This window comes from Rutilus rutilus, assembly GCF_951802725.1.
Source record: "Rutilus rutilus genome assembly, chromosome: 7".
Lineage (NCBI taxonomy): Eukaryota > Metazoa > Chordata > Actinopteri > Cypriniformes > Leuciscidae > Rutilus > Rutilus rutilus.
In genome coordinates, this window is record NC_140221.1 from 34,305,325 (window position 1) to 34,332,760 (window position 27,436).

At 38.5% G+C, this 27,436-nt stretch overlaps 4 protein-coding genes across 10 annotated transcripts in view; 3 read left to right on the plus strand and 1 right to left on the minus strand.

Moving 5' to 3' along the window:
- emid1 (EMI domain containing 1) overlaps positions 1 to 2,863 on the plus strand; it is a 72,987-nt gene extending 70,124 nt beyond the window's left edge. For 2 of the 4 annotated variants that reach the window (XR_014627964.1, XM_084414383.1), the window contains one exon: positions 1,433 to 2,229. Coding sequence is in view for 3 of the 4 variants with exons in the window: in XM_084414383.1 (XP_084270509.1) it covers positions 1,433 to 1,566 (134 nt within the window). In the remaining variant the exon portion in view is untranslated. Of the gene's footprint in view, positions 1 to 1,432 lie in introns of all 4 variants that reach the window. The other 2 variants (XM_084414382.1, XM_084414381.1) reach the window with 2 other exon arrangements.
- Positions 2,236 to 5,427, minus strand: rhbdd3 (rhomboid domain containing 3). The gene is made up of 5 exons (XM_084414385.1): positions 4,984 to 5,427; positions 4,523 to 4,906; positions 3,968 to 4,097; positions 3,550 to 3,762; positions 2,236 to 3,456 (listed from the first exon to the last, which is right to left on the minus strand). Exons 1-5 carry the CDS (start codon positions 5,144 to 5,146, stop codon positions 3,291 to 3,293), a joined length of 1,056 nt encoding a protein of 351 aa, XP_084270511.1. The 5' UTR covers positions 5,147 to 5,427; the 3' UTR covers positions 2,236 to 3,290.
- Positions 5,428 to 5,609: 182 nt separating this feature from the next.
- Positions 5,610 to 14,429, plus strand: ewsr1b (EWS RNA-binding protein 1b). Of its 4 annotated transcripts, none has more exons than XM_084414534.1 (16): positions 5,610 to 5,750; positions 6,937 to 6,973; positions 7,061 to 7,112; positions 7,297 to 7,465; positions 7,708 to 7,891; positions 9,564 to 9,814; positions 9,922 to 10,036; positions 11,770 to 11,807; positions 12,255 to 12,287; positions 12,469 to 12,581; positions 12,841 to 12,970; positions 13,133 to 13,243; positions 13,330 to 13,453; positions 13,586 to 13,683; positions 13,788 to 14,001; positions 14,098 to 14,429. In XM_084414534.1, exons 1-16 carry the CDS (start codon positions 5,735 to 5,737, stop codon positions 14,132 to 14,134), a joined length of 1,722 nt encoding a protein of 573 aa, XP_084270660.1. In that variant the 5' UTR covers positions 5,610 to 5,734; the 3' UTR covers positions 14,135 to 14,429. The 4 variants fall into 4 exon arrangements, with proteins under 4 accessions (XP_084270660.1, XP_084270659.1, XP_084270658.1 ...); XM_084414535.1 differs by having other exon boundaries at positions 5,656 to 5,750; positions 7,300 to 7,465; XM_084414533.1 differs by lacking the exon at positions 11,770 to 11,807 and having other exon boundaries at positions 5,640 to 5,750; positions 7,300 to 7,465.
- A 1,948-nt stretch (positions 14,430 to 16,377) lies between these two features.
- Positions 16,378 to 27,436, plus strand: part of gas2l1 (growth arrest-specific 2 like 1) — a 32,818-nt gene continuing 21,759 nt past the window's right edge. Inside the window, exon 1 of the mRNA XM_084412998.1 lies at positions 16,378 to 18,998. Coding sequence (XP_084269124.1) covers positions 18,312 to 18,998 — 687 coding nt within the window. The 5' untranslated portion in view covers positions 16,378 to 18,311. The remainder of the gene's footprint in view (positions 18,999 to 27,436) is intronic.

Consider the following 27,436-nt stretch of genomic DNA (forward strand, 5'->3'; position numbering starts at 1 on the left):
TGCATAAGTTTAGACACCCATACTAAAGTTGAATAAAAAGAGGAATAAAAAATCATCTTTTGGGAACTGAACTTAATGCCTTAATTTAAAAAATTAGGAAAAATCCAACCTTTAAGGACACCAGTTTTCTTTGTGAATGAATAATGCATCGTAAATAAATAAATGTTCTTCCTTAAAATACAGGGTGCATAAGTTTGGACACCCCTATGTTAAATTCCCATTGAGGCAGGCAGATTTTTATTTTTAAAGGCCAGTTACTTCATGGATCCAGGATACTATGCATCCTGATAAAGTTCCCTTGGCCTTTGGAATTAAAATAGCCCCACATCATCACATAGCCTTCACCATACCTAGAGATTGGCATGGTTTTATTTCAGTTAGCCTAATAGCTAGTTTGATTTGCATTGAGAGATGATCTTATGGAAAGTACCCCCATGCCAATCTCTAGGTATGGTGAAGGCTATGTGATGATGTGGGGCTATTTTAATTCCAAAGGCCAAGGGAACTTTATCAGGATGCATAGTATACTAAAAAAAAAAAAAAAATACTTAAAAATAAAAATCTGCCTGCCTCTATGGGAATTTAACATAGGGGTGTCCAAACTTATGCACCCTGTATTTTAAGGAAGAACATTTATTTATTTACGATACATTATTCATTCACAAAGAAAATTGGTGTCCTTAAAGGTTGGATTTTTCCTAATTTTTTTAATTAAGGCATTAAGTTCAGTTTCCAAAAGATGATTTTTTATTCCTCTTTTTAGTCAACTTTAGCATGGGTGTCTAAACTTATGCATAGCACTGTATATATATATATATATAGAGAGAGAGAGAGAGAGAGAGAATTTAAATAAATTAGAATGTTTTATTTATTTCTTTTTTTATATATATAAAACAGGACTCTGATTTAAGTTTCTCAAACCTAAAGTACACATCACAGTAATGATTTTTGGATCAGTTTAAATTGGGCATTTATAAAAATAATAAATAAAATAAAATACTCATGGTTCAGACAGGGAGTCAATTGTAAACTCAGTAGTGCCTCTGAATTATTCGAAGTGAGCAAATCTGATTCAGACCGCTAACTCGAGAGCGAGTTTAAGACTGTTCTGTGAATCTCGGAGTGAAAACAAAATCAGTCATTTGTTCGGACATCAGATATGCTTGCACCCTTTAAAGTTTTCCTCACTATCGCTAACAGTTGACTTGAAATTATTGTAACAATTAGGTTATCTGTCTGTAGTCCTGTTGCCACCTTTCTTCATCTCAATATGGTATATCCGTGAACTCGATAACAGACATATGCCACTTCTCTAAGAATGAACTGAATCATTGGACTATTATTCATCAGTTGTCTGACACCAGCCACTTTACAAAGTATTTTGAGTAACAGATTAGCACTTAGCAGCCTTAACTCTCTCTTCCTTCAACAGAACCAGATCTAGGGTCAGGAGATGGCTTTGGCACACCATCTCCAGACATCTACCGGATTAAGAGGGCAAGAATGTCATCTTTGCGGGTCAACTCTCCCTTAATCACTGCTGAGACCAAGGTTCGAGGGAAGTAGTCTGCATATTCCAAAGAGTGAAGCCATCGTTTCCATTATCTGTAAATCAGCTGAACTGGCAACAACTACACAAGTCCCGCACATATTACAGATCCAACCGCCTTGGAGTATTCCAGTTAATCCAGAAGGGGGAGACACCTCAGGGAAGACCATATGGTGCTGTATAAATTAACCACCTCTAATGGGACTTCACAGGTTCCTAGCACCTCTCCTCTGGCAAATTATTGTGGTTTGCCTTCATGTTGTGTCACTCTTATGACATAATGAACACAATCAGTCTCAGAAGGAATTTATCAACCTATTGTTTGATACTCGATTCACATGAAAAAAGGAAACATGTTTTAGAATACGATATAGAGAAACAGTATTGGTGCTTGTACAATTGTGGGCAAGAAGGGTACAAAACGTGATGGCATAAATGATGGAGATGAAGAACGTTTTAAGGAGAGCATAAAACCATATTATTAGTCTTTCCAGCTGCTGTTAGGAGCTCATAGTAACTTCAGCAAATGTACTGTAATGAGGAAAATGCACATAACGATTCTGCTATTCAACCAAACACCACACTTTCCCCAGTGATAAAAACTGATTTCATATTCTGTTGCTTGGATTAAATGCACTATGTAGATAGAGAATCACCTTGTTCTTCTAAGAAAAAGGACAACTGAAGGACATAAACATGTATAAACTTTAATAGACAATTTAGTTGAAATAGAAAATGGCTTTGGATTTCCTCTCCCTTTTGAAGCTGTAACCAGATTTGAATTAGTGAAAACGAATTGTTTCAATGTTTTTAAAATCTTTTTGTTAGAGCATGAGTTTAAGTGGTTCTGAATTCAATTTTAGGATTCTCCTCTAGTTCAGGACAATTATTAAGTAACCCTAAAATAAATCAAATAAAAAAAATGTGCAATTGTGTGAGCTAGAGGTCCATAACCTAAATAAGATCTAACTGGAGCACAAGGGGAAGTGGGAAAACTACTCGTATAACTTGAATTCTGTTTTTGTGTTTCATGCATGTCTTTCCATCAGTTACATGCACATGCATAGGACTGGTTTCCTTCCTCAATACTTTTCCATGTCTTTGTATTCCTATATAAATATTGTTGTATTAATTATTTATAGATGATTATTAGCGATTGATGTTTTCCTTATTCTGTATACCAATTCATGTAACGTCACCTGTATTTTTTCATTTCTAGCCTCGTTGTGTGAATTTGTCTTGCCAGCGTGCCAGAGTCTTATCAATCGGTGTTAAAAACTAAATAAACTTTGTTGTGTTTCTTTTTTAAGACAATCCACGTTTTTATCAATACTTAGTACTTCCTGAATGTTTGACAATATTTTAATAAAGAATAATCTGTAGCCAAAAAAACTTGACTAAAATAGGGCTTAAATACTAACATATGCACATGACAATCTAATAATGTGTATTTAATGACACCATGTCCGTGGAGAGGTTTCTTGGAACGTCCATGTCTCAACCACTGGGACAGTTTGAGAGTATGGGTTTACATCATAAAAGCTGCCAATACCATCATATAAATAACACATTTTCCAAACCACCAATAATCCACTGGATTTTTTTTCTTGCACACCAAAAAGTCATGAAGTAGTAAATACAAAGTAACAGTTCACCCTGAAGATCGATGCTTTCCTTAGGTAATGGAATTCTACTAGAGCGATGCTATAGGACAGCTTCAATTTGAAGCAGTATCTCTGAGCTATGACGATGATGATGATGGCTTCTTCCCTTTAGAGATGACCACAGTCTCCTCCCCAATCTGATCATCAATAAGCAGAGAGATCGCTCCATCCAACTGCCCTGTAGCGGCCAGAGCCACAACAGCTTTCTCTGTGGGGAAGCCCATCTTCTCCAGCTGTTGCAACCTGAATGCACAGGAGATTAGATGCACAGCATGAACGTAAGCATTTAAGATATCACTATAGGTGAAGAAACACTAATTTACACTATGAACTGACCGTAATGAGGACACTGAGGACTTGGGTACTTCCACTTTGTCCGCTGCACCTTCAGGTGCATCGTGGAGTGATGCTAATATCCCTGCTCTCAGCATCTGCTCCTCTAACAACTGTGAATCTGTTGCCAACAAAGGCTCCTGATGCCACTCTGACACAGAATGCTGCCATGCCGAATGATCTTCCAACTGGGATCTACTGGTTGAAGGCTCTGGTCTATTTCATAACAGTAATAATAATAAAGCTTATTAGTTATTCTAGTTGCATGACATGATTTAATGAATGAATGAGGCATTTTATAGCGCTTTCAAATGTACTACTGTACACCCAAAGCATTTTACAACCATATCAGGGGTTTCTCCTCTACAACCACCAGAAAAAACAAACAAATGGGAAATATTAGCAGAAAGTTCGCAATAACCTTATTGAGGTGTTGTGGTAAACTGGCAGGTGTGGACGAGAGGTAACAGGGATGTAGGCCCATTTTGGCAAGCAGGAACATGCACCCAGTCTCTCTATCTGCTCCAGTATTTCAATAAACTCATTATTGTCTGTATAATATATTAAGGGCATTAATTTATAAAGGCAATAAATAAATATCACAAAAACATATTAGTGTAACAGTAGATTTAAACCAGGAAGCCTTCAAATTATTCAAATTAAAATTATTATATATATTTACTCAACAGTTTTGGTTTCGGTTCCCACGGAATTAAACTGTATTGCCACAAAAAAAATGTGACAGTCAATGGGAACCAAAACTTGGTGATAAACATTCTTCAAAATGTCTTCTTTTGTGTTGCAAACAGACATGCAAAGAGGTTTGAAATGACACAAGGGTGAGTAAATGATGAAATACAGCAGAACACTGGAAATATCTTGTATCGGAAATATCATATATTGGGGAGAAAATTGGTTTAAACATCTGGGGGGCCTTTAAGTCAAAAGGGTTGAGAAGACCTGGTTTAAAGGATACAGTTGAGTCCCAGACAAATGGCATAAAAATGCAGCAGTCCTGGAGCACTGGGAAGCAGAAAGAGGTCGAGGAGCAAGAAGAACCAAGGCAAGAACCAGACAGGAACAAAGCGCAGGACCCTTCTTTGCTTCACCTGCCGACACTGAGCTGTGAGCAGGGCAAGGTGGGTGGCTGAGTATCCACAAACCCTGCTGGCTTCATCCCCGGTAACAAAGAGAAAGAGGCCATAAATAGGAGGAAGAAGCACAGTGGAGATAAAAGAGAGAGCTAGGAAGACAAAAGTGCCCCATCTTCTCTCCTGACAGGGCCCGATCCACAGCAGCAGGGTGATGTTGTAGAGAAATGAGGTCAACTCCTCATTACTGAAGGCGTAGAAGATAAAGTCTGCAATAAACAAGAAACATTAGGAACTGAACGCCTACCATGTAAATCACAGTCTTATACATTCGTGTACAGCTTACCATAAAATCCAGGAAATTCCCCGCCTGGTCCTAAACTTAGACTGGCGTGAATACCACAGAGCCAAGTCGACAAAATTAATATGACTATTACAAATGTTCCACTACAATATCCTGGCCGGTTTGATCCAAACCACATCCATGCCGAAAAAAGATTATCAAGCATTGTAAATTAAAAAACGCATCACCTGATGGGTTGCTATCATTACAAGTATCTTTCTAGATTTGAGCTTAGGGCAGGTGTATCATGTTTTCATGTTTCCAGTTGAACCTCGCTGCCAGTTTACGACGCTAGCATCTTGAGGTCTGTTTTACAAATACTTCAACGAACGATTGTACGTACTACGAGGTGCACAAATATCTATATATTTTAAATAACTTTTAAATAATAAACAAATAAGACCAAGCTATACCCATACCAATGTCATTTGCCAGCCCTTTTATTTTGACAGCGAATAACTTCCTCTTTCGGACAAGCGCATTTGTGGGAGTCTCCGAATATGTTTTGAGGGATTCATATTTATGGAATAATATGTTGTTGAACTATATCAAACTGTTTTATATAGTTTAATAATTGTTTGACTCAATTGTAAAGATTATCAGGCAAATTGCATGATAACAATTACAAACAGAGATTTATACGTGCCACCCTCTACAATCGGTGTGTTGGTACGTTCCACATTGCTTTCACGCACGCGCACACATTGCGCATGCACAGTTGCCCGCACAACGCATACTGTTCTCCAACGGGAAGATGGCGTCAGTCACGAGTGAGTGTATTTTTCCTTTTTTCTTGGTTTAAATTTCTTGTCCTTCAGTACTTTGTTACTGATAGAAATCCTTACAACTTAAGTAAATGTTAGAAATTGCTTGCAATTTGAGATTGTTCTTTGGATAACCAACATTCCTCGAGCATGCGGCCTAAAGTTTGTTTTTTTGGGTCATGGCGGTCGTTTGAAGCTAACGGAGCGAAAACGCGACTCAACCGGTTTTTAAACTTAGTTTATAGTATAATAAGAGCCTAAATCCCATATAAAGACAATATATATGTATATTAGCTTGTCGTCTTGTTCTTTTAAGTGCGTAAATGAGTTCGTTGTTTCGTTCGTCGTAAACCGTAGCAGGCGTGGTTTAAAAACAGCGGGATTGAGAGCGCAGCCAACATGGCGAACATAATGTTTAGTTTTGGTGTTTGTATTATTGTTTTTCTCGGTGATTCGAAATAAACTGACATCAGAGATTTGGTTTCTTTCAAGCCTTGTTTTTAATGCAATTTTATTTTCGTCGTCAAATTTACAGTTAAATATAATGGAAACCATTAAAATGCACAATTTTCTTAAATGTGCCACGTGTTTTCTAAACCAAAATATAAACGTGTTGATTCAGCGTCGAGGATTTCTGTTTCTCGTGAATATTTTCATATTTCAAACCAACCAACCCTGTCTTGTTGATATAGGCCTAAGCTTTGTTCCAGATGAATTCAGCGGGGGCTGTACTTCCTTGTGTGTGTTTTGCTTTAGGGATAGTTCACCCCAAAAATGGAAATGGTCATTTACTCATCCTCAAGTTGTTCCAAACCTGTATGAATTGCTTTCTTCTGCCGAACATAATATATTCTGAAGAATGTGGGTAACCAAGCAGTTGATGGGGCCCCATTGACTTCCATAGTATAGGGAAAATACTATGAAAGTCAGTGAAGCCAATGAACTGTTTGGTTACCCACATTCTTCAAAATAACATTTATTTGTGTTCAGTAGAACAAAAATTCATCCAGGTTTGGAACGACTTGAGGGTAAGTGATGACAGAATTCTCATTTTTGGGTGAACAATCCATTCAAGTCGTGTATGCATCTCCCGTTGTAATTGGACTATAACGTTAATAAAATGGCAGATGTTCTGTAGCTGTAACTGTGTTTTCAGGATGTCTAACCTTTCTGATCATTTATTTCCCTATAGATTATAGCAGCTACAACCAGGCTGGTGCACAGCAGTCGTAAGTTCTTCTCAGTTAACACACTGTATTATGTATTTGTTAATTAAATAAATAGGCCTAAATCAATAATCATCATCTTGTACACAGGTATGGCTCATACACTGCCCCTCCTTCTCAGAGCTATGGACAAACTGCACAGGTAAGCCTCAACTGGCCAAATGCTCAGTAGTTCAAATAGTGGAGCAGTGGGCTTGCAATTTTAAATTCTCCCACATGCTGTTTGTACTTGTTTGATAACTTAGCAATTCTGATCGTCTCATAGCTAATAGTTTGTGTAAAAGAAAAAATATAGCGTCTTAATTCAGCAAATTTTTCTTTTGCAGCAGGGCTATTCCCAACAGGATTATGGCTCGTATGCTCAACCCGCTGCTGCACCTGAGTCCACCTACAGTCAGGCAGCGCCCTCTGCTGGAGCGTATGCACAACAGCCATATGGATCCTCGTATGGACAAGCAGCTGCAGCAACAACTACTGCGGCAGCAGCAGCGCCAGGTCTGCAGGCAGATCTTATTCACTATCATACAAGTATATTTGCCTGTTAGTAAAAGTGTTTAGAGCGTGACTGGTATATCATTAGTATATATGATTGGTTTATCAAAACATTAATAAAAAATGTGGGCCTGGAAATTCCTGCTTTTTAAATGCACAGTTCTCTTGTACACATTGCCATGCTGTTTATTCGGGTGCACATAGAAAATGACTCTCACAACTAATGTTAAATCATTCTCTTTAAGCTGCATATGGAACGGCACAGCCAGGCACTTATAATCAGGCTGCGCAGAGTTATGGGGCCAGCAGCTACACCAGCTCCACTGCGGCCCCTGCCACCCAGGCCTCCTATGGCTCCCAGCCCGGATACTCAGCCCAGCCGGCCTATTCTGGCTACAACCAGCAGGCTGCTGCCTCCGCTCCTCAGAGGTAACTGGACCAACTCCTAGAGCAGCACATCAACAGGATGCTATTATGGAGCTTCCTGCAGTATCTCCATATGCTGTTCTTACCTCATGCTGCCTGAATTTGAAAGCAGTTCCCATGCAGATACCTTGTTTTTTTCTGTAGAAAAAGAAAGATCAGCGGCTGTTGAAAGGCACCGTTCACCCTGAAATGAAAATTAAGTCATATTTACTCTAGTGGTGTTCTAATGCAGTATGCCCTTTCTCTTTCTGAGCACAAAAGGAGAAGTTAAAAATGTCCTGCTTGCACTCGTCCAGATAATGTCAGTGAATAGACCAGCATCAAGCTTTAAAAAGATGCAAAAGTATCACAGAATGATCCCATGCGGCACATGTCATAGGGCTAGGCAATAACATTAAATAATAATTATCGTAGTATGAATTCTCAATTAAGTTTGATTTAATTTTTATGCACTATGCACATAAAGCTGTGCATTAGACCTCTTAATATAAAAAAATAAAGAGATGAGTATCATGAATTGACAACTTAATTTACAAGCAACATATTACATTCTCTTAGAGGTGATTAGGAACAGCTTGGAGCTTAACAAATAATATAGCATTCCTGTGAAAAACAAGTCTTTCTCAATACAAATTAATCACATGTAAAACAACACTACATAGTATTCACTATATAAATTCTAGATCAATCCTACGAAATCTACTGAAGGGCAGTGAGTTTTTGTCTTTTGTTGTTTGATTAACATTAACACAGACTGCAGCAGGAATATTAGGCTGCTGTCATTAAGACTGACTGCACTGATCTAATATACTGTTACACATGCAGCTTATTTCCCAGCTGTTTGTTCACGTGAGACATAACTGACTGTTTAAGCGAACACTCCAAGATGGGCATTTTAACACATCTGGTGTATTTAACCATTTAGGTGTGAACCTGAAACTCAGTTCACGACAATCACTGATCTAGCTTATTTAGACATTAAGTTTGGTCTTTTAGGGAGGAAAGAAGGTCCTTCTATCATTGCAGTAGGCTTGCTTTCGAAATTGCCTTGTGAGTTTTGCGTCATCTGATCGGCCATTGGTCTTCAGTGCAATGTGTGTTCATGAGACTCAGCAGTTCACTCTGACTTGTGAGAAATCAAGATTAATGAAAACGTGATGTGAAATCCCAAAAAGTACTTCAGAGTTGAATATCTCCAGACAGTTAGAATGACATAACGCCCAAGGTCAGGATTTTGTTAAATGCATTAATTTCCAGTTCGTTTTTACCAAACCCTGTCAATACGACATGTTGCATGGGATCATTTTGTGATACTTTTGCTGCTTTTTCTTTCTTAAAAAAAAAAACCTTTGCTGGTCGCTATTCACTGCCATTATATGGACGAGTGGCGAGTAGGATTTAAAAAAAAAAAAAAAAAATTCTCTCTTGGTTAGAAAAAAGGCCATGTGGCAGTAAATTTACTAAGTAACCAAGCTTCCTTTTTTTTTAGGGTGAACTAACACTTTGGAAAGTATCGATTCAACTGACATTCTAATGACCTCATTCTTTGTCTGAGCCCAATTTTACAGACAGGGTTTAGATTAAGCCAGGCATAAGTATCTACTGTCACTGAACGCTAGTGTACACATTTTCAAATGTTCTTAATCGCATATTTTTTTTTTTTTTTGTCCTGCAGCTATAGTGCAAGCAGCCAGCCAGCCTACAACCAAGGTGCCTATTCCCAGGCTGGAGGTTATTCTCAGCCTCAGGGTGGGTACCAGGCTCAGCAGCCAGGCTATGGGCAGCAGCAGCAGAGCAGCTATGGACAGCCACCTCAGCAAGGCCCACCTGCTGCCTACCCCCCTCAGGGGAACAGTGCATATGCACAGCCTCAGTACGGCCAGCAGAGTGCATCACAGAATGATTACAACCAGCAAAGTGCATATAGTAAGGGCCAATTTCACTGTTGTGCCATTTTACCATGTTTTTGTTCATTGTCTTGTCAGATTAAGTTCATTGGCCAGATACTTTACTGTGTGTGATCTCTCCTGTAGACAGTTACAGTCAGGGTGGAGGCTACTCAGGATCACAGCAGCGGGGTGGATACCCAGGAGAAGCAGGCAGAGATGGTTATCGGGGGCGTGGGGGTATGGGCCGCGGAGGCATGGGGTAAGTTAGTTCAGGCTTTCTTTATGTAACTAACTGTTCATTGCTTTTCACAGAGCGAAATCACTCGCTGCATGCAGGGTTTGTATTTGCAGGCATCTTGAGAAGAGTGGAGCTGTAGTTCATACAACCATTATTTGATTTGTAGAGGTTTTTATGATACCACAGAGATATTCTTGCAGGGATGTTTTATTTTGGTCTCACGTTGCAGTAGTTATTCTTACGATTCTAGTTTTGAAGATGGGTCATTTAATCCATATGTACTTTTTTTAAGGCTGGGGATTTGGGTGTTTTTTTTTTGTTTTTTTTTGGAGTTTTTTGCCTTTCCTTTAAACACGGTTATTTCAAGTGTGGCAGCGTATCAAAGATTTGAGGTTGTTTGCAAGGTATTTTATTACACATTCAATTTCTTTGTTGCAATAATTCAAGCTGCCTACTAAATTTACATTTTGGTTTTAACAGGCTGAGTGAAGATCTTTGCTGTTGAGTTTGAATGGGGAAAAGTAAAAAAAAAAAAAAAAATCTTAGAGAAATTGGTCGTTAACTGGAATTTTATCTCAGCAGACAGTGGCACACGATTATGGGGTTTTAAGTTGTATCCTTATTTACTGGGATTTAAATTCTGAATTGAAAGTATGCAGAAAGTAATCAAGTTTCAAAAGGCTCAGTGTAAACAGAAGAGTTGGTTCAGCACTGGAAAAATAGAAATTTTAAATAAAATGGAGTAATCTTTGGATATTTAATGGACACGTACAATGATATCCTTTGTTGGTAACCAGAGGTAAGAATTTTACGGATAAACAAACTGTTCTTTGAGTCCTTCTCGGTTGGGAATTTTTTTTTTTTTTAATTCCTAAAAAGGAATCACTGACTAAACCAAACAAAAAAGGAAAATCAACACTTATTTCTGTTCCAATTGAATTGATGTTTCAAGGGACGGTGAGCATGCCACTATACACATTTCTGATATTTAAATTTATAAATTTTCATGTACTTAAATATTTTTGCATTTGTGAACTGTTTTCTCATTTCAAAGGTCTTGTTTTAACATTCTTTGTCACATTTATACGCTGCAGGTATCAGAGATCGATGTAAGAACAGCAGTACTTATTCTAAGTACCTTTTTCCATTTCAAAGGCGACAGCTCAAAGAACCATGGGGAACTTTCTTGATTTAGGATTTTTTTGTTTAGCAAATATTTAGATTTTTTTTTTTTGTCAGCATATTTGAGATTTCATTTTTTCATAATTTGATCACCCTTTGTAAACATTTGTCATTTTAACTATATATTTGAATGTATTTTTTTATATATATAGTGTTCAGAGCTGACATTTTTATTGGTTTATATTTGGGTTGAAATGGCTAAAGGGATTTTTTTTTTTTTTTTTTTTTTTCACCTAACAGGATTGCTGTATTTAAAACTTCTCAAGCATATTATATTGGTTGCAGCCCAGAACAAAGCTAACTTCATAATTCTTCCCAAATTTACCAAAGGTTTACAAAATGCAATGTATTTCTGGTTCTGTGTGGATATTGTTTTGGATTATTGTAACCAAACTGTTAAATACCATTGAAAAATATTACAGAAGTCATGAAGATGCCCCATTAGTTTGTAAAATACACTGTACATTACATGAGGCCTTAGAAAAGTTAGAGGGAGATGTTGTGTTCATTTCCTACTCAAGTCCTATGGTTGGAGACTAAAAGGAATATCGCCTTCATATCTTCATGTTTAGCATCGCTGGAGACAGAGGGGGCTTCAATAAGCCTGGTGGTAAGTTACTAAAGCGTATTCCATTGGCTAGTCCACTCGAGTTAATGTAGAGGCCATTCACGCCTATGTGTCCTTAAAATCTTCCATTTGGTGTGCCACTTTTTTTTTTTACCCTCAAAAAAATAAATACTGTGTCCTGATGGTTTTATATTTGGTGTATATATTTGGATTTCTTCAAAAGTCGAGACGTGTCCTTTGACTGAAGCGTCTTTTTTTTTTTTTTTTTTTTTTTTTTTTTTTTTAAATACTGCATTTTATTATTCCCATTTCATTCTGAGAATCTGTTGTGGTCAAGGGTAATCCTGAAAATGGTCACATCTTCTCAATGTATTTTATACTGTCGGCATTTTTTTTTCTGGTCTTGACAGGTTGTCAGGTTTGCCTTTTAAGTTGTGACATTGTGTAATAGCATTTCTTTTCTTTTTTCTTTGATCCATGGGATCCCAGGAGCAATGAGAGGTGGAATGGATCGTGACATGGGTATGTGTTGTAAACCTTTCACTGTTTTTCTCCTTTCGAAACTAAATCCTTGAAATCACTTAATTCAGCAAGGATGCCTTAAATTTATCAAAAGTAATGATAAAGACTCTTGCATCATTACAAAAAATATTCAAACAAGTGGTGTTGGTGTTAAATCAGCTTCTTTCCCACAAACGCACAGGGCATCCAGGAGAGCAGGACTCTGAGAACAGCACCATCTATATCACAGGTCTCACTGAGAATGCCACTTTACCCGAGATGGCCGACTTCTTCAAGCACTGTGGACCAATACGGGTAAGCAGCTGTGAATCTTGATCAGGGATGGACTACTCCACTCCTGGAGGGCCACTGTCCTGCAGAGTTTAGCTCAATCCCAAATCAAACACCTGAAAACCTAACAAAAGTCTAAAGTGGCCCTCCAGGACTGCCCATCCCTCATCTAAATGGTTCATTCTGAATAATATCAGCTTTTATCAAAAGAATTTGTTGCAGCGCCTGATTGAACCGGTTTCATGTTTTTGATGTCCTTTTTGATAATTTGTTTCTCTCATAGATAAATCGGCGTTTAAACCAACCAGCCATAAACATCTACACAGATAAAGATTCTGGCAAACCAAAGGGAGATGCCACACTGTCTTATGAAGAACCTGCTATTGCCAAAGCAGCTGTTGAATACTTCGATGGTTGGCTTTTCAAATTTTTTTTTTGGATACGCCTCAATGTTATTACATGAACTTATACAAACCTTCTTCAGATTATCACCATTAGCTGTGTACATTCTGTTCACATTAGTCTGCCAGTTCCACTCAATCTCTTATCACATTTTCCTGTTCCTCTTATGACAGGTAAGGAATTCCAGGGCCGGAGGTTAAAGGTCTCTATGGCTCGCCGGAAGCCCATGATGGGGGGTATGAGAGGAATGCCAATGAGAGGTGGCCCTGGGATGGACCGTGGAGGTATAACACTTCGTCTGTTAATCCTCGTAGGTATCCTTCAAGTGGAATGTGCTTCTATACTGTGATTAATTTTTGTGTGCCTACAGGTATGGGAAGAGGAGACAGAGGTGGCTTCCCCTCTCGTGGTGGCCCTCGGGGTGGAATGGGCTGGAATGGTCCTCCAGGAGGCAACACGCAGAAGAGAGCTGGAGACTGGGAATGTCCCAATCCGTGAGTGATGCGCAACTTTAAGCAACCAAACTGATGCATCTAATTTGCAATACATGGAACCTGCTGATTAAGCATAAAAACATTGTTAATGTCTGTTTCTGACTTTTTTGCCTATCTCAAATCTCATTACAGTGGATGTGGCAATCAGAACTTCTCCTGGAGAATGGAGTGTAACCAATGTAAAGCTCCAAAACCCGAAGGCCTTGGAGCTCCTCCCTTCCCTCCTTCAGGTACACTCAGATTAAGTCTTCCCTCGTCAGCTGTCATTTGTGATGTCTGTGGCTGAGATTTGTGTTGTTTAACAGAAAAACGTGATTTGTTTTAAATGTGTAAGGTGATCGTGGCAGAGGAGGAATGAGGGGCGGCAGGGGAATGGATCGTGGTGGACCAGGAGGCATGCGTGGAGGCTGGGGAGGAGATCGCGGAGGCTTCAGAGGAGGCCGTGGAGGAATGGACAGGGGCGGATTCAGAGGAGGTAGCAGGGGTGGTCCTCCCATGGACAGAGGGGGCAGGAGAGGCATGGGACCGCCAGGCAAGATGGATATGAGGTGAGCGTCACTTACTGTGAGTATAGCAGGATGAATGTGAAATGCTTTAGTCCTTTTGATGCTTCATATACTGACTTTCTTTTATTCTTCCAACAGGGATCACCGTCAGGAGCGCAGAGACAGACCCTACTGAGTTAATGCATCAAGCATAGAGGAAAACAATTTTAAAAGTCCTTTTTATTTATGATTCCATATTTATATATGGCTATCTTCTTTTTGCTTGCTTTTCTTATTTTTAATTTCAGTACGACTGGTTTTAGTTAAACCTTTTGGTTGCAATTTTTTTGTATGCTGTAATGCCCCCCCCTACCTTTTTAAAATGCTCAGTTGCCCTGTAGTCACCTTTTTTTGGTGATGTCTGTCTTACATGTCTCTATGTAACTATGTACTTTGAACAATTTTTAAAAAAATAAACTTTTCCACCTCCAGTTGTTTTGCTATGTTTTGTGATCCTTTTTTTCATATTGTGGTTTCTGTGTGTACTGAAGTTGCCCGCAATTAAAAATCTTTATGCACGCCATCTATTCAGGTCTTTAATGAATTCATTGCCTCGTGTTGCTCCATGCTTGAACCCCTAAAGGTGTTCTTAAAGAATGCTTCAAAACAGCAAATGTGTTTCTCTAATAACTTGCACTGGACCCACATCAATGGGTGCAATTCAGACTTTAGCCATCAGGTGTCTCGTTTGTTCTAGTTTCACAAGTTGTTTCCATCACTACCATGTGCATGAGAGAGCAGATTTATCTGCCAAGTACTAAAGGCTTTTGGTACTAAGTACAATATTGATGTCAGCTCTGTTATCAGAACATGACTAAGCCTCCATTACAGCCTCTTAATAAACTTTAAGTGGGTTTGAACATTGCTAGATTGATCACCAGTAACATCCGTTTTATAATCAACATGCATTTGCAACATTTCTCAGAAGTATGAGCTGTTACTGTAGTGTCAAGTAAATTTTTGGAGGAAAAGAAATGTTAAGCTGTTCAATCCCTCTAATTGTGCAGAATATTAAGACATTTGCAAACTAATACTAGTTTGTTTTCTGTTCTGGCTTTTAAAGGTTTTATAAAACAATGAAACCGTTGTCTCATGTAAAGCTTGGGACTGTTATCAAAATTTTACTTCATCTGCAAAGCATCTGGCATGTGTTCACCAAGAACCTTGTTGAAACATTGCTCTTGTTAATTGAAGTGTTGGCGGGAGCTGACAGGATGATGCTTGTACCAACTTTAGATACTTCTTGCAAAATCCATAAGTTCTTATCCAAATGTAATCATGCTCAGAAATTGAATTAAGCAAAGATCATTCTCAATCATTAAAACTTAATGCATAGAGTTGCATTTCACTGTGTGACTGACTGACACCCTTTTTAATGGACATCTGAGAGCCAAATGCTCACTTGCTGGAGGGCTGTGGAATGAACTGGTTTTGTGTATGTGTTCACAGAAAAGCTGATTCATCCAGGCCATGAAGAATGATCTCATTCCTTCTCTTGCTGTGTCCTCCCCTCCGTCTAGCTCTCTTAAAGGAACAACCAACGCTTTTCAAATCAAAACAAGGGCCTCCCTTTGGCTGCGCGGCTGCTGTTGGAATAATGACACACTGCAGTGGTCCGGCCTGAGCCTTTGAAGAGCACGTTGCCTGACTTTAACTACAAGAGCAGGAAGTAAAACAAAAGAAAATAAAAACATTACCATTTATGCTCTCAGATGCTAATCATGTTTTTGGATCATGCAGATGAGAAATAAAAATGTGTAAAAGCAACTGTAATGTCTTATAGTTGGTCTGTCCTCTGTTGTTAAATTTAGAGGAAAGTGGGAGTGATTTAAATCTGCAGTTGACTTGATTGGTGACATACGGCTAAAACATCCGAGCAAAAGTGACTCTTAAAATAGGATGACACTGGGGAGGGAACTGGACACTTGAGTCTTCCTCATAAGGATCGTTTCTGATCCACTAGCATTAACATTACTTCACAATATATTAAGAAGACACACTCAAAAGCATTCTATAAAAAAAATGACATTTAGATGCTTCTATTTCAAATAGGTACTATTCCTCTAAACTTTATTTTGCTTTCTCATTCACAGCATGTGCTTACTAGTGTGACTTTGACCTATTGTTAAGAGTTTAGTTTCTGAAGACAGACTTTCAGTTGTCCTACAGCTATTGAACTGATTGTTTAAAAGAGACAAATGAACGCTGATTAACATCATGATGATGTCTTCATGTCTGTCTTTTGTCTGACTATTCAGAACAGTCCCTTTCATTTGCTGATGACCAAGACCATTGGCAGAGAAGTGTGAGTGAGCCTGGACTAAAGGTTTAGAGCCAAACAAGAACAGACCTTGTTGGATAGCCACATTCGTTTTTGACAGCCTTGAATAAAGTTTGGCAATGAGAGTTTTTGGCAACAAAGAAACATGGACGTTCTTGAGCAATGGAGCAGAAAGAGTGACCCATGCTAAGAGTCTTTATTATTTTTGATTGAGGAGAGATACATTTTAAAACTCTTCAACAATCTTTAACATGAGTAGACAAGACTGGGGTATTACGTTTTTTAAGTTTATAACACCAAAACACACGTATTTGTGTCATCACACTCACACATTTTTATTTCACGGCTTGATTCTTAAAGTCAATCAATCGCAACAGTTTTTATACGGCAAACATACTGGCACTACTTGCTCGCCTCCAAGATTACTCCGCGGTCTCGCTAACGCGAGTTAAAATCGCTAGTTTGTGCTGTCTTGCGAATTTAAACGCTTTACTACCACTACCAACTATTACAAAAATGGTCTCGTATGCCTTCAGTATTTATTTAAATATATATGGAAAGCATATTTGTGCGCAGACTAGAAGTTTTAGTTAAAGTAACAAAATGAAAACGTTTGGTCGGAGGAACAACGAAAAGGTAGAGGCGGCGAAGAGATAGCTAAATGTGTTTGCTAACCATTCCACGGTAAAAGCTAATTGAATTGCAGTTATAAATATATAAAACAATTTTGTAGTAGGCCTAATGATATGTTGCTGAGTTCGTCTTGTTGCTAGACCGATTTCAACATTGGACTATTTTTCTTAGCGGAGGCTTTAAGCTAACATACACAATTCATGTATATTATTTAATATGTAGTATTTAAACAATCAGTTTAATTTGTTTAATGTATTTATTTATTTAAGTAGGCCTAATAGTAGTGTAAATAAGCGGGAAAATGCACAGCCAATCTAGTCCTCATGCACTGTCTGACTGTATCCTTACATTTGCAGAATTTGGCACTGTTTATTATATCACATGAAAGCAGATGCGTGAGTTTTATTACATCATAGTTTGCGTTCACGTGCGCTTCTGATCAATCGTATGGCTGATTTAAACAGACTGGCAGCGCGTGCAAACAGATATTACATGATCAATATCACACTGATTAAACCCAATCGACTGTTTACAAGAAGCAATCACAGAATTCCCAATTATCCCATCAACGAACATGCAAATTGGAGATAAATAAGCTAAACTTTTGCGCATCATCTCCAATTTGCATGTTCGTTGATGGGAACAGTGGGCATTCAGTCAACATCCTTGTTTCTAATTTCGCTTGACTTTCTGTCAGCAAAACAGTTACCGTATTTGAATAAAAATGATCGTTAATTTCAACCGAATGTCAGATGCAAATAAACGCTTTGGCCGTTAGTATTGGCCTGTGCTGTGCAATTGAAAAGGAGCTGCATCATGGGAACAAAGTTGCCGTTGATCCTCTAATAAGATAACTCCAATGTATAAGCCACTGCAGCTCAGCGCGTTGTGCAGGAGGCGGCGCATAGGACGGTCGGATCCTTCCTTTCCAACTGACGAGGATTATTATTAAAGTGCCCCAGTAGACCGGGGCTGCCTTCCTGCCTCAATCGGCCATGCGTCCTCTGAATTGGTATGACTGAATGAATAAACGAGGCGTTGCGGAGCGCTCTTAGCCAATGCGGATGCTTCTCACACACACACTAAAGCGCGTCGAGTGGGATATTATGTCGTCGAGCTGTCATGTACTGATAATTGTCATGTTTCTGTTTCGGTCTGGACTTCCATAGGGGAATGAGTAATCGCGATGTGGTCATTGAAGGAGGCGGGTATCTCACAGACATCCGGAATCCATCGCGGATTCCCACAGCTGCACCGCGGAGCTGCGAGTCAAAGCGGCCCGCTTTAGGAGCTCCTACCGCGCGTCGTTATGCCATTCCCAACGCTGTTTGTGGAGGATTACTGTATGAGACAGTCGTGCGTCATTTCGTGCCTTGATTGATACACATTTTCCCATAATATGGCCGATCAGAGCAACATTCAGTCTGCCGCCTCCAAAAGCATCAGGCCGTTCAAATCCAGCGAGGAATACCTGTATGCCATGAAGGAGGATTTGGCTGAATGGCTGAACACGCTGTACGAGCTGGACATCACGGCGGACACTTTTATGGAGGGTCTGGAGACCGGCTGCGCGCTCTGCCGGCATGCCAACAACGTGAACCGCGCCGCCCAGGAATTCAAGGCGAATTATCCAGATGCGGCGCTTTCTTTCCGGATCCCCAGCAAGGACGTGGTCTTCCAGTCGAGGAACGTCACACCGGGATCGTTTTTGGCCAGAGACAACGTGTCGAACTTCATCGGCTGGTGCAGGCAGGAGCTCTGGATCAAAGATGTGCTCATGTTCGAGACCAACGACCTGGTGGAGAGGTGTAACGAGAAGAACTTAGTGCTGTGCCTGCTGGAGGTGGCTCGCCGGGGGGCCAAATTCGGCATGCTGGCCCCTATGTTGATTCAACTCGAGGAGGAGATCGAGGAGGAGATCCGGGACCAGGAGAACCTGACGGAGGCTGTAGGGGAGACCCAGAGCCCGCCGAGCAGGACGTACAGTCGCAAGGAAAGCATCGGCGAGCCCGACCCGGAGCTGTTGGCCCGCTGGCAGCAGCAGCAGAAGAGAGTCCTGCTGGATATGCGCAACCTGGACGAGCTGGTGAGTCTGACAGCTGTCAGCATACCTGACTCACGTTCATAATAATCAAAACTAATGGTTTATTAATCTGGGCAACTACAGAGTGATGGCAGTGATTCTGCACTTGTTGCATTTTAAATGTTAAAACGCATCAAATCACCACATAATGGATGTGATGTGCTGTGGAAAGTGGATGAATGATGCTGATTATTGGCGTCACAGCTTAGTTGTTACACTGTGCATGTTTATCTGGATCAGAAATTACATATATTTTATCAGAGGGCTTATAGTTGCAGGCAGCATATATAAATTGCACTTAATATCACTTTTACCTTAGATGGCTCTACATCCCAAATGTCAGCCTAATAAGACAAACTCCACTCTTGGAGCGCTACTGTCCTACAGGGTGTAGTAGCTCCAACCAGCTCCAAAACACCTGCCTTGAAGTTTCTTGTAATCCTGAAGATCTCGATTAGCTGGTTTAGGTATGTTTACTAATTTAGAGCTTGAGCTAAACTCTCCAGGAACTGAGTTTGAAGCCCCTGGCCTATATATATAGCCTATATGAAGAACACTAGTACAAACTCATTGCACTGATTCTTGAAACATGAGACAAAACATGGCGGCGACAACTTTACCCAGCATTAGTATTTTAAAATAGCAAAATTAACTCTCTGAAATGATCACTAGAATGTTCTTAACATAAATGTAGGCTACAATTTCTTTGGATTTTCGCATTATTTGATTGACTACCTTATCTAGATAATTATATAGTCCCTATTGCATAGAAATAGAATACATTTATGAAAGCATTTAAAAATAAGCAAAATAGAAGCCAGCCTTCATTATGAAGCTCCTGTTTTCAATAATTCACTCAAATTGATTAAGGTTACATAGGCAGGTTTTGTTGTTATTTTAAGTACCTGTGCCTTTATTTTTTTGTGTCACAACTACAACCATGTGTCAAACCCCTCATAATTAGTGAAGAAAATTAGTTTGAAACCATCTCAGTTAATTCACTGAAGTGAAAGCTAGTTTGTAAATATGCATTATTGTAATAATTATGACTGATGGTTTCTACCCGTATTGAGTGAAAATGTGAACACAAGGTTTCACCCAAACTGTTCCTCTGACCTCATTGAATATATTCATCCAAAATGGTCTTTTTGGATCTATATGTGTTTGTGTGTGGGGGATGAAAGGTCAGAGTGTGTCACTCGTATTGGTGTTTGACATCTGAGTCTGCACATTTTCTTGCACCCTGGTCATGTGGCATGTTGGCGGTCCATGGCATATCTCACCTATGTGTTTCTTGAGGGTGAAAGGTTGTTTCTTGATCAGAGATATTGGATCCTGGTATGTGTTATTGAGTTTATCAGAATGAAGTTCTGTCACTTGATCATTCCTCATTAAGAATAACACAATCATACTAGGGGGATTTATGTGATATATATAATTATAAAGTCCTGATGTTTGACAAGTTAAGACAGCTGAATATTAGCACAGAGTGACTGATGAACATGTCATTGTTATTTGATTTATCTTCTGCCACAACCTGAAGAAAATATTGCTGTTTCTCAGAAAGATTCTTCTTCATTTTGCATTGTGATTTTGCCAGTCCTAATAATCTGCTCTCATCCAATTATGTTGACCTCAGAATGTTTGGGAGGACAACAGGGGGAAATTTGCAGTCTCCCACAAGCACAGGGATTTTACTAATTATTTGACTGTCTAAGTTACTGTGGTGGTTAGGCCTATTTCCCTCTAAAAGTCCCTCTCTTCACTCCATTTAATTTCATTACTTAAAACTGTCAACAGAAAGGCCTATATCATGCCAAAGATCAATGTGCAACATGCTTAGTTTACACATTCAATTGAGTTGTTGATCTAGTGTTGGCCCATCAAAGAAACATTCAGCCCTTGTGAGCGTGTAAGCACCTTTTTTCCCTGAGCGTGACCTGCTAGCATCAGCATAAGTTCAGACAGGGTGAAGAAACAGTGGACGTCAGGTGCTGTTACATCAGGAATTCATTCAAAACAGTTTGTTAGCATTTATTTTACTGAATGCAAGCCTAATATTAAAGTATACAGTCAGTGATTTATCTGGTGCCTGGCAGAGAAGACGTTTTTTGATGTGTCCCTTTTTATGGTTGACCTTGTCTGGATTGTCTAACACAGTTGCTAGTCATCTTATCTCATGAACCGTGTTGCTGAACCGAGCAACTGGCTTTGTCCTGCAGAGACAGGGTGGATTCCGTGACGGGCAGCAAGTCCAAACATTGCATCACCCTGAAGCTTCAGGACATATGGAGCTCTCAACAGAATTCATCTAATCAAACACTCTTCTTTTCTTGTTTAATATATAACCTTGTGAAATTACCTGCCCTTTGTAATTCTATGATCTCACACAGGCTTTGTTCTCTGACAGGCAAGTTCAGATAAAACGTTGTTTTGATTCATTTACAGTTCACTTTGTTACCACAGTTGAGAGATACGTCATGCAGCCACTTATGACCGTTGTTTAGGTGAAGTACTCTTCCACACATGTGCATTCAGACTTCCTCTAATATATGTATATATAAGCTTGCTGTTTCTTTGTTTTAGACATTTGAGAATGTGGAAGTTCTGTGTGATCACATTGTTTTTGCTTCTTATCATGATATTTGCTTTTGCACTTTGCGTATTTAGTGTTGTTACACAGATACACTCTAAAAAAGTCAGTTAAACTCAAAAAGTGGGGATGCACAATATATCAGTCCCTGCCTGCCTATTTGATATTTAAAGGGATAGTTCACCCAAAAATGAAAATTCTGTCATTAATTATTCACCCTCAAGTCTTTCCAAACCCGTAAGACTTTCGTACATGTTCAAAACACGAAGATATTTTTAATAAAATCTGAGGGATTTCTGTCCCTCCATTGAAAGCAAATTCAACGAGATCGTAAAACTAGTCCATATGAATTAAGTGGTTTAGTCCAGTTTTTCTGAAGAGACATGATCGCTTTATGATGAACTGATTGAATTTAGGCTTTTATTCACAAATAAACGTTCATCAGCTGACACATCAGTTGTGGTAAACGGAAGCTTAAGCATGTTTGCTTGATGTGCGAGAACCATTCAACCGATGAGATTGATTCTTGTGTTACACAGCCCGTTTAAGCTTCCAACAAGAACCAATGAGATTCATTCTCATGTTACGAAGCCCGTTTGAGCTCCCGCAAGAACCAATGAGATTCATTCTCGTGTTACGCAGCCCGTTTGAGCTTCCAACAAGAACCAATGAGGTTTGGTTTAGCTTCTGTTTATGTTCGCTGATCAATGTTTATATGTGAATAAAATTCTAAATTAAATCTGTTTATCATATAAAGTGACAGAGTCTCTTCAGAAAATTTTGTTTTACAATCTCTTTATGAAGCGTAAGAGTGGTAGTTGTGTAGCTGTCCGTGGAGAGTACAGAACTGGTTTAGATTTGATTAAATATATCTTAACTTGTGTTCCGAAGATGAACGAAAGTCTTAAGGGGTTTGGAACAACATGAGGGTGAGTAAATGATGATAGAATTTTCATTTATTTTTGGGTGATCTAACCCTTTAACAGTGCATGCTCATTTTCATCAGTTTTTACAGTTTAGTTTTACATTTTCACATCATGTAGCACTTATTTAAAGATGATCTTTATTAACACTGTTAAATGTAATCTTCTATGTTTTTAAGACAAAATTGTAGATATAATTAATGTAATTAATTTGAGCTATTTCTCAGTTATTCGCCATAATATGAAAATAATTATTGGCTTATTGGTATCAGCCAGAATTGTAATATTGGTGCATCTCTTTAAAAAGTGCTTAATGTGTTAAAAAATGGAAATTCCAAACCTGTAGGACTTTCTTACTTCTGCAAAACACAAAAGACGGCACTTAGAAAAAGGTTGGTCTCTAAACCCTTTTGGTCAACATTGACTTCCATTGTGAGGGAAAAAAAAACACACACTTTCAAATATCTTCTTTTATGTGACTAAGTCATACATGAGAGTGAGTAAATGACTACAGCATTTTCATTTTTGGGTGAACTATCGCTTTAATAGTATTATTTAATATAACTGAATCTGCCTGGCTACATTAGATTACACCAGCAATAGATGTTTTTTAAGGGTCAGCTCAATTAATATGATCCCCTTACGGAAACAAGTGACATTCATACTTCCAACTCATATTATGGTCCTTAATATAATTTAGCATCATTCTTGCCTTGATTATAAAGTTATTTTTGTCACTGATAAATACAGTTTGAGTCCTGTCCATGTGAAATATGAATGCATGGTGTAATCCAGTCTGCTGCATTGATCTCTGGACAGTTATTTTTATCTATTGGATTTAATTTGTGGATTTTAGCTTGGTCATGAGTCATGATGAATTTCAGGTTTTAATACTGATACGCACAGACTTCAAAGTCACTGTAAAAATGAAAGATTCATGATTGTAAAGTCAGTATACGATGACCATGAGGATTATTCCACTTTGATCTTGTATTTCTTAAAGAGATTTCCATGGAAACAGGATGGAAGACTTTTACGGATGTGCTCGGATTTAGTGTTGGTAATCCTATTCATCCCTGAGGGATATGAAAGGTAGTTTTGCCTGATCCTCATCTTCCATTAGTTCCTCATCCACAAACACAGAAGCACACACACACTAATTTGAAGTAACATTCATACTGTATGAGGAAAAGCAGAAGTGTCTCTGAGATATGAGTGTATTTGAATTACACGGCTATAGTTCCTCTTGATTTTCTTAGTTACAGAAACACTGATACAAATACTCCTCTTCACCTCTCCGTCTAAATGTCTTACTCATCATGGTAAGTTTGGCTGGGATTTTCCAATGTTTAATGGCGTGTGGGGGAGGGGGGGTCACTGTTTCCTCCTGTGTAATGTTATTTAGTATAGCCTATTCCTGCTAAACATGTTTAGTCTCAAAAATACAAGGTTCAGCTCTAACTGAATTATCCATACTTTTTCATACTGAATTTGATCCAGTCTAATGCTGTGGAACTCAACCCAAAGTTGAGCATGAGATATAGTATTGTATTTGTCATCTGTTTGTGTAACGTCTGTTGCCTGTCTGAGTGCATTACGTCACTTACTCATCATATAGTTGCACAAACGCGTGGCTACTCAGAATACTTTCAAATTTAGCACAAGTACAGTTAAAAAGTTTGAGGATTTTTAAGTTTGTTCATATTTAAATGTAAAACTATAGTAATTGTGATGCTCCATTGACTAGAACAAATATAGTTTACTGTGTAGTTTGTCCGACAAATATCAGTTTAATTAAAACGTTGTTATTGTTTTAATCAATGCCTTTTTAAGACCAGAAAAAATATCAGTGTGCCTAATCACTTTTTTTTGTTTAGTTTTTTACATGTTTTTTTTTTTTTACACATGCTCTCATAAACATAGACAAACAGACAGCGTCTTGTCAGGAATACCCAATGAAATGGCATCAAGGCACATGACTCCCCCTCCCCCCCCCCCCCCCCTCTCTCTCTCTCTCTCCCTCTCCCCACACCCCAAGGCCTAGACATTCTGGTTCATGGTTTTGTCAATAATGCACAACCCCAATATTCTCTCTCTTTTTGTTCTTCAGACATGCACATGCATGTGTATACACACACTCATAGTCCCTGCCCATAGCTAAGGGGGAAAGGACAGAGAGAATATGCTGCTTTATGGTGCAGTGGAGTATGGGTGCCTTCCTCATTATGATCCAGACATGAATAGTACCTCAATTCATATCGTTGAGAAGTTTTCTGCAGAGCTGCTTTATAGCTTTAGCCACTTTTCTTCTGTTCCTGTTATATTTTCACTTGGGCTTGGTTCAGCACGGCACAATTACAAACCATTCTTTGCCCGGAATTCTATTTACTTTTGTGTTACCAATGTAAAGACTGACGCATTTGTATTACATTTCAAAGAGCGTCCGTTATCGATTGGCACGACGGTAAAGCGGCTTTTGTATAATATTATAAAAGATTTTTGACACCGTTCGACACTGTTATTGAACTGAATTGAATCAACATTTTGCTAACTCAGTGAATAACAACACTGTTACTTATAGCTGAATTGAACTCATTTCATAATTGATGATCTTTACACAAGTATTGAACTGAACTGAATGAACTCTGAACTGACTTCAGTTGAATAATGACACTTTTGTCTTTTTTTTAAGCTGTTTTGCAGCAAAAATGTATTGAATTCAGTTTGCATCATTTATCATTATTGTCCTGTTTATCACTGTAAAGCTGATTTGAACCAATCTGTATTGTATAAAGCGCTATATAAATAAAAGTGACTTGACTAGATTTGTGCTGTAGGTTTGGTTGTTGCTTTGCAGCCAATAAAATAGCCAAAATGTCCCATAGTTACTTTGAAGGAAGGACTTGAGCCATATCTAAGAACCAGAATATGACAGACATGGTTGTGGGCTTTTTTAACTTTAGCCAGTTATAGCAACCACCCAGAACTCCTTAGCAACCACCTATAGCAATACCCTGGTATTGCAAGCATTATTCTGATGTTCTGCAGAAAATGTACTATTATTATTATTATTAATAATAATAATTATTAGTATACCCACGCTTGTGCTGTTCAAGAGCCAAAATGGAGAGATTTATGGAGGCTACTGCAATTCCCTAAAGGCTGAAAGGAACACGAGGACACGGAGAGAGGGAGGGAGACATAGCCGTGAGGTAGAGGTGAATCGAAGGACAATGATAGCGAGAGAGAGGCTGATATCACAGGGAGGTGGGGTCGAGGAAAAATTGAAAGCTTTGCAGCAAAAGATATGATAAAAAAAGGAAAAATGCAGAGCTCAGTGGAGAGAGTAAATGAAAGATGTGTGGGCGAGAGCAAAAGAAAAGAAATAAGCAGAGAGAGAAACAGAAGAGAGGGGAGCTGAGGACAGAGTAGCGAGAACAAGATAGATGGAGAATAAAAGGAGCAGCGGAAAGAGTGAGAGCAGCTGGGTGATGTGTTGCTCAGTGAACCTCAAGGTCGTTGTCATTGTGCATTTTCAAATTAGCTTTATTTTAATACTGATTTTAAATTTACTTTACAGTGTACTTTCAAAAATTGTTTTAAAATGCAGTGTTTTACCTTTTTATGTAGAAATCCATATATAATCAATATAATATAAAATATAATATATATCATAATGAATAGAAAGAACATTTATTTGAAATAGACATTTGTCTTTAATGTAACTTTTCATCAACGTAAAGTGTTCTTGCTGAAAGTATACATTTCTTTAACTCTTAAAAGCATTAATGTTTCGCCAATCATTATTACATATTTGGGTCTTTAGACCTATCTAATCTAACACGGATGGATCTCTATTTTATTCTTCTGTAATTCTTACTCTAATATCAGGAGAGTTTTACATTATCGCGGGAGGTAAAGCATATTTTGTTACCTTTTGGAGCTTGGAAGGGTTCAGTTTGAGCAGATATTTTATACCATCATCACTGTCATCGTCAGAGCTCATTTACCAGTACGTTCAGCATCTGGCTCATTTTCAACATCTTCAAAATCAATATTTTGATCAATGACAGCTTCTTCACCAGATCCACCATCAAGTGACTGTGACACTAATATTTGATTGTTCAGTACTTGCTCTGCAGTAAATCGCTGAGCCATTTTAAGTTTTGCTGATGATACTTCCTATTCTTTTGTTTTCTGCCTGCGGTAACTATGTGTGAAACATTACTTCATCATTGTATAAGATATTGCCACTTTTGTAGAATAAAGGTGAATTGCACTTATTTAGTCATCAAAGATTTATTTATTTTTGTGCAAAAAAAAGATACTTACACTGTTACACACCTCGAGTCGTTAGCGACCCTATTACATTTTTACAAAAATTGGGTGGGAAAACAGGCATTCTTTTATAATTTTATAATTTTTTTCTTTTTATATTGTTTATAATGAATTGATTGAGGAATACTAAGAAAGTTGATGTCTAACTTTAAAAAATGAATGAGGAGGAGGGTAGTGAATGACGTCACGTGTCACTAAAGATCCGAGGTATGCATTTAAGGGGTTAAACTAAAATCGTATTGACCCCAAACTTTTGCATGGTAGTGTATATATTTTAGTCTCAGTTTGAGTAATTATAGTTAGTAACTAACAGAAAAGGAAAGATGCATCTGTATTTATACAGGAATCACAATCATGGTAAACAAGATTGCACATTGCACAAAAGAATGAAGAGTCCTCTGACATTTTCTACCAGTCATTGTGGTTTCATCTGATATCAGTATCAATAACCTTACTGGCATCACACATTAGATTTGCCTGTGGGATGTCTTCTTTTCTTCACCCACACAGGTTAGGTTATTCCACCATGTGAACAGTTTTTGATGACTATTAAAACAAATTTTTGTGTTTAATTTTTAGGTTATATT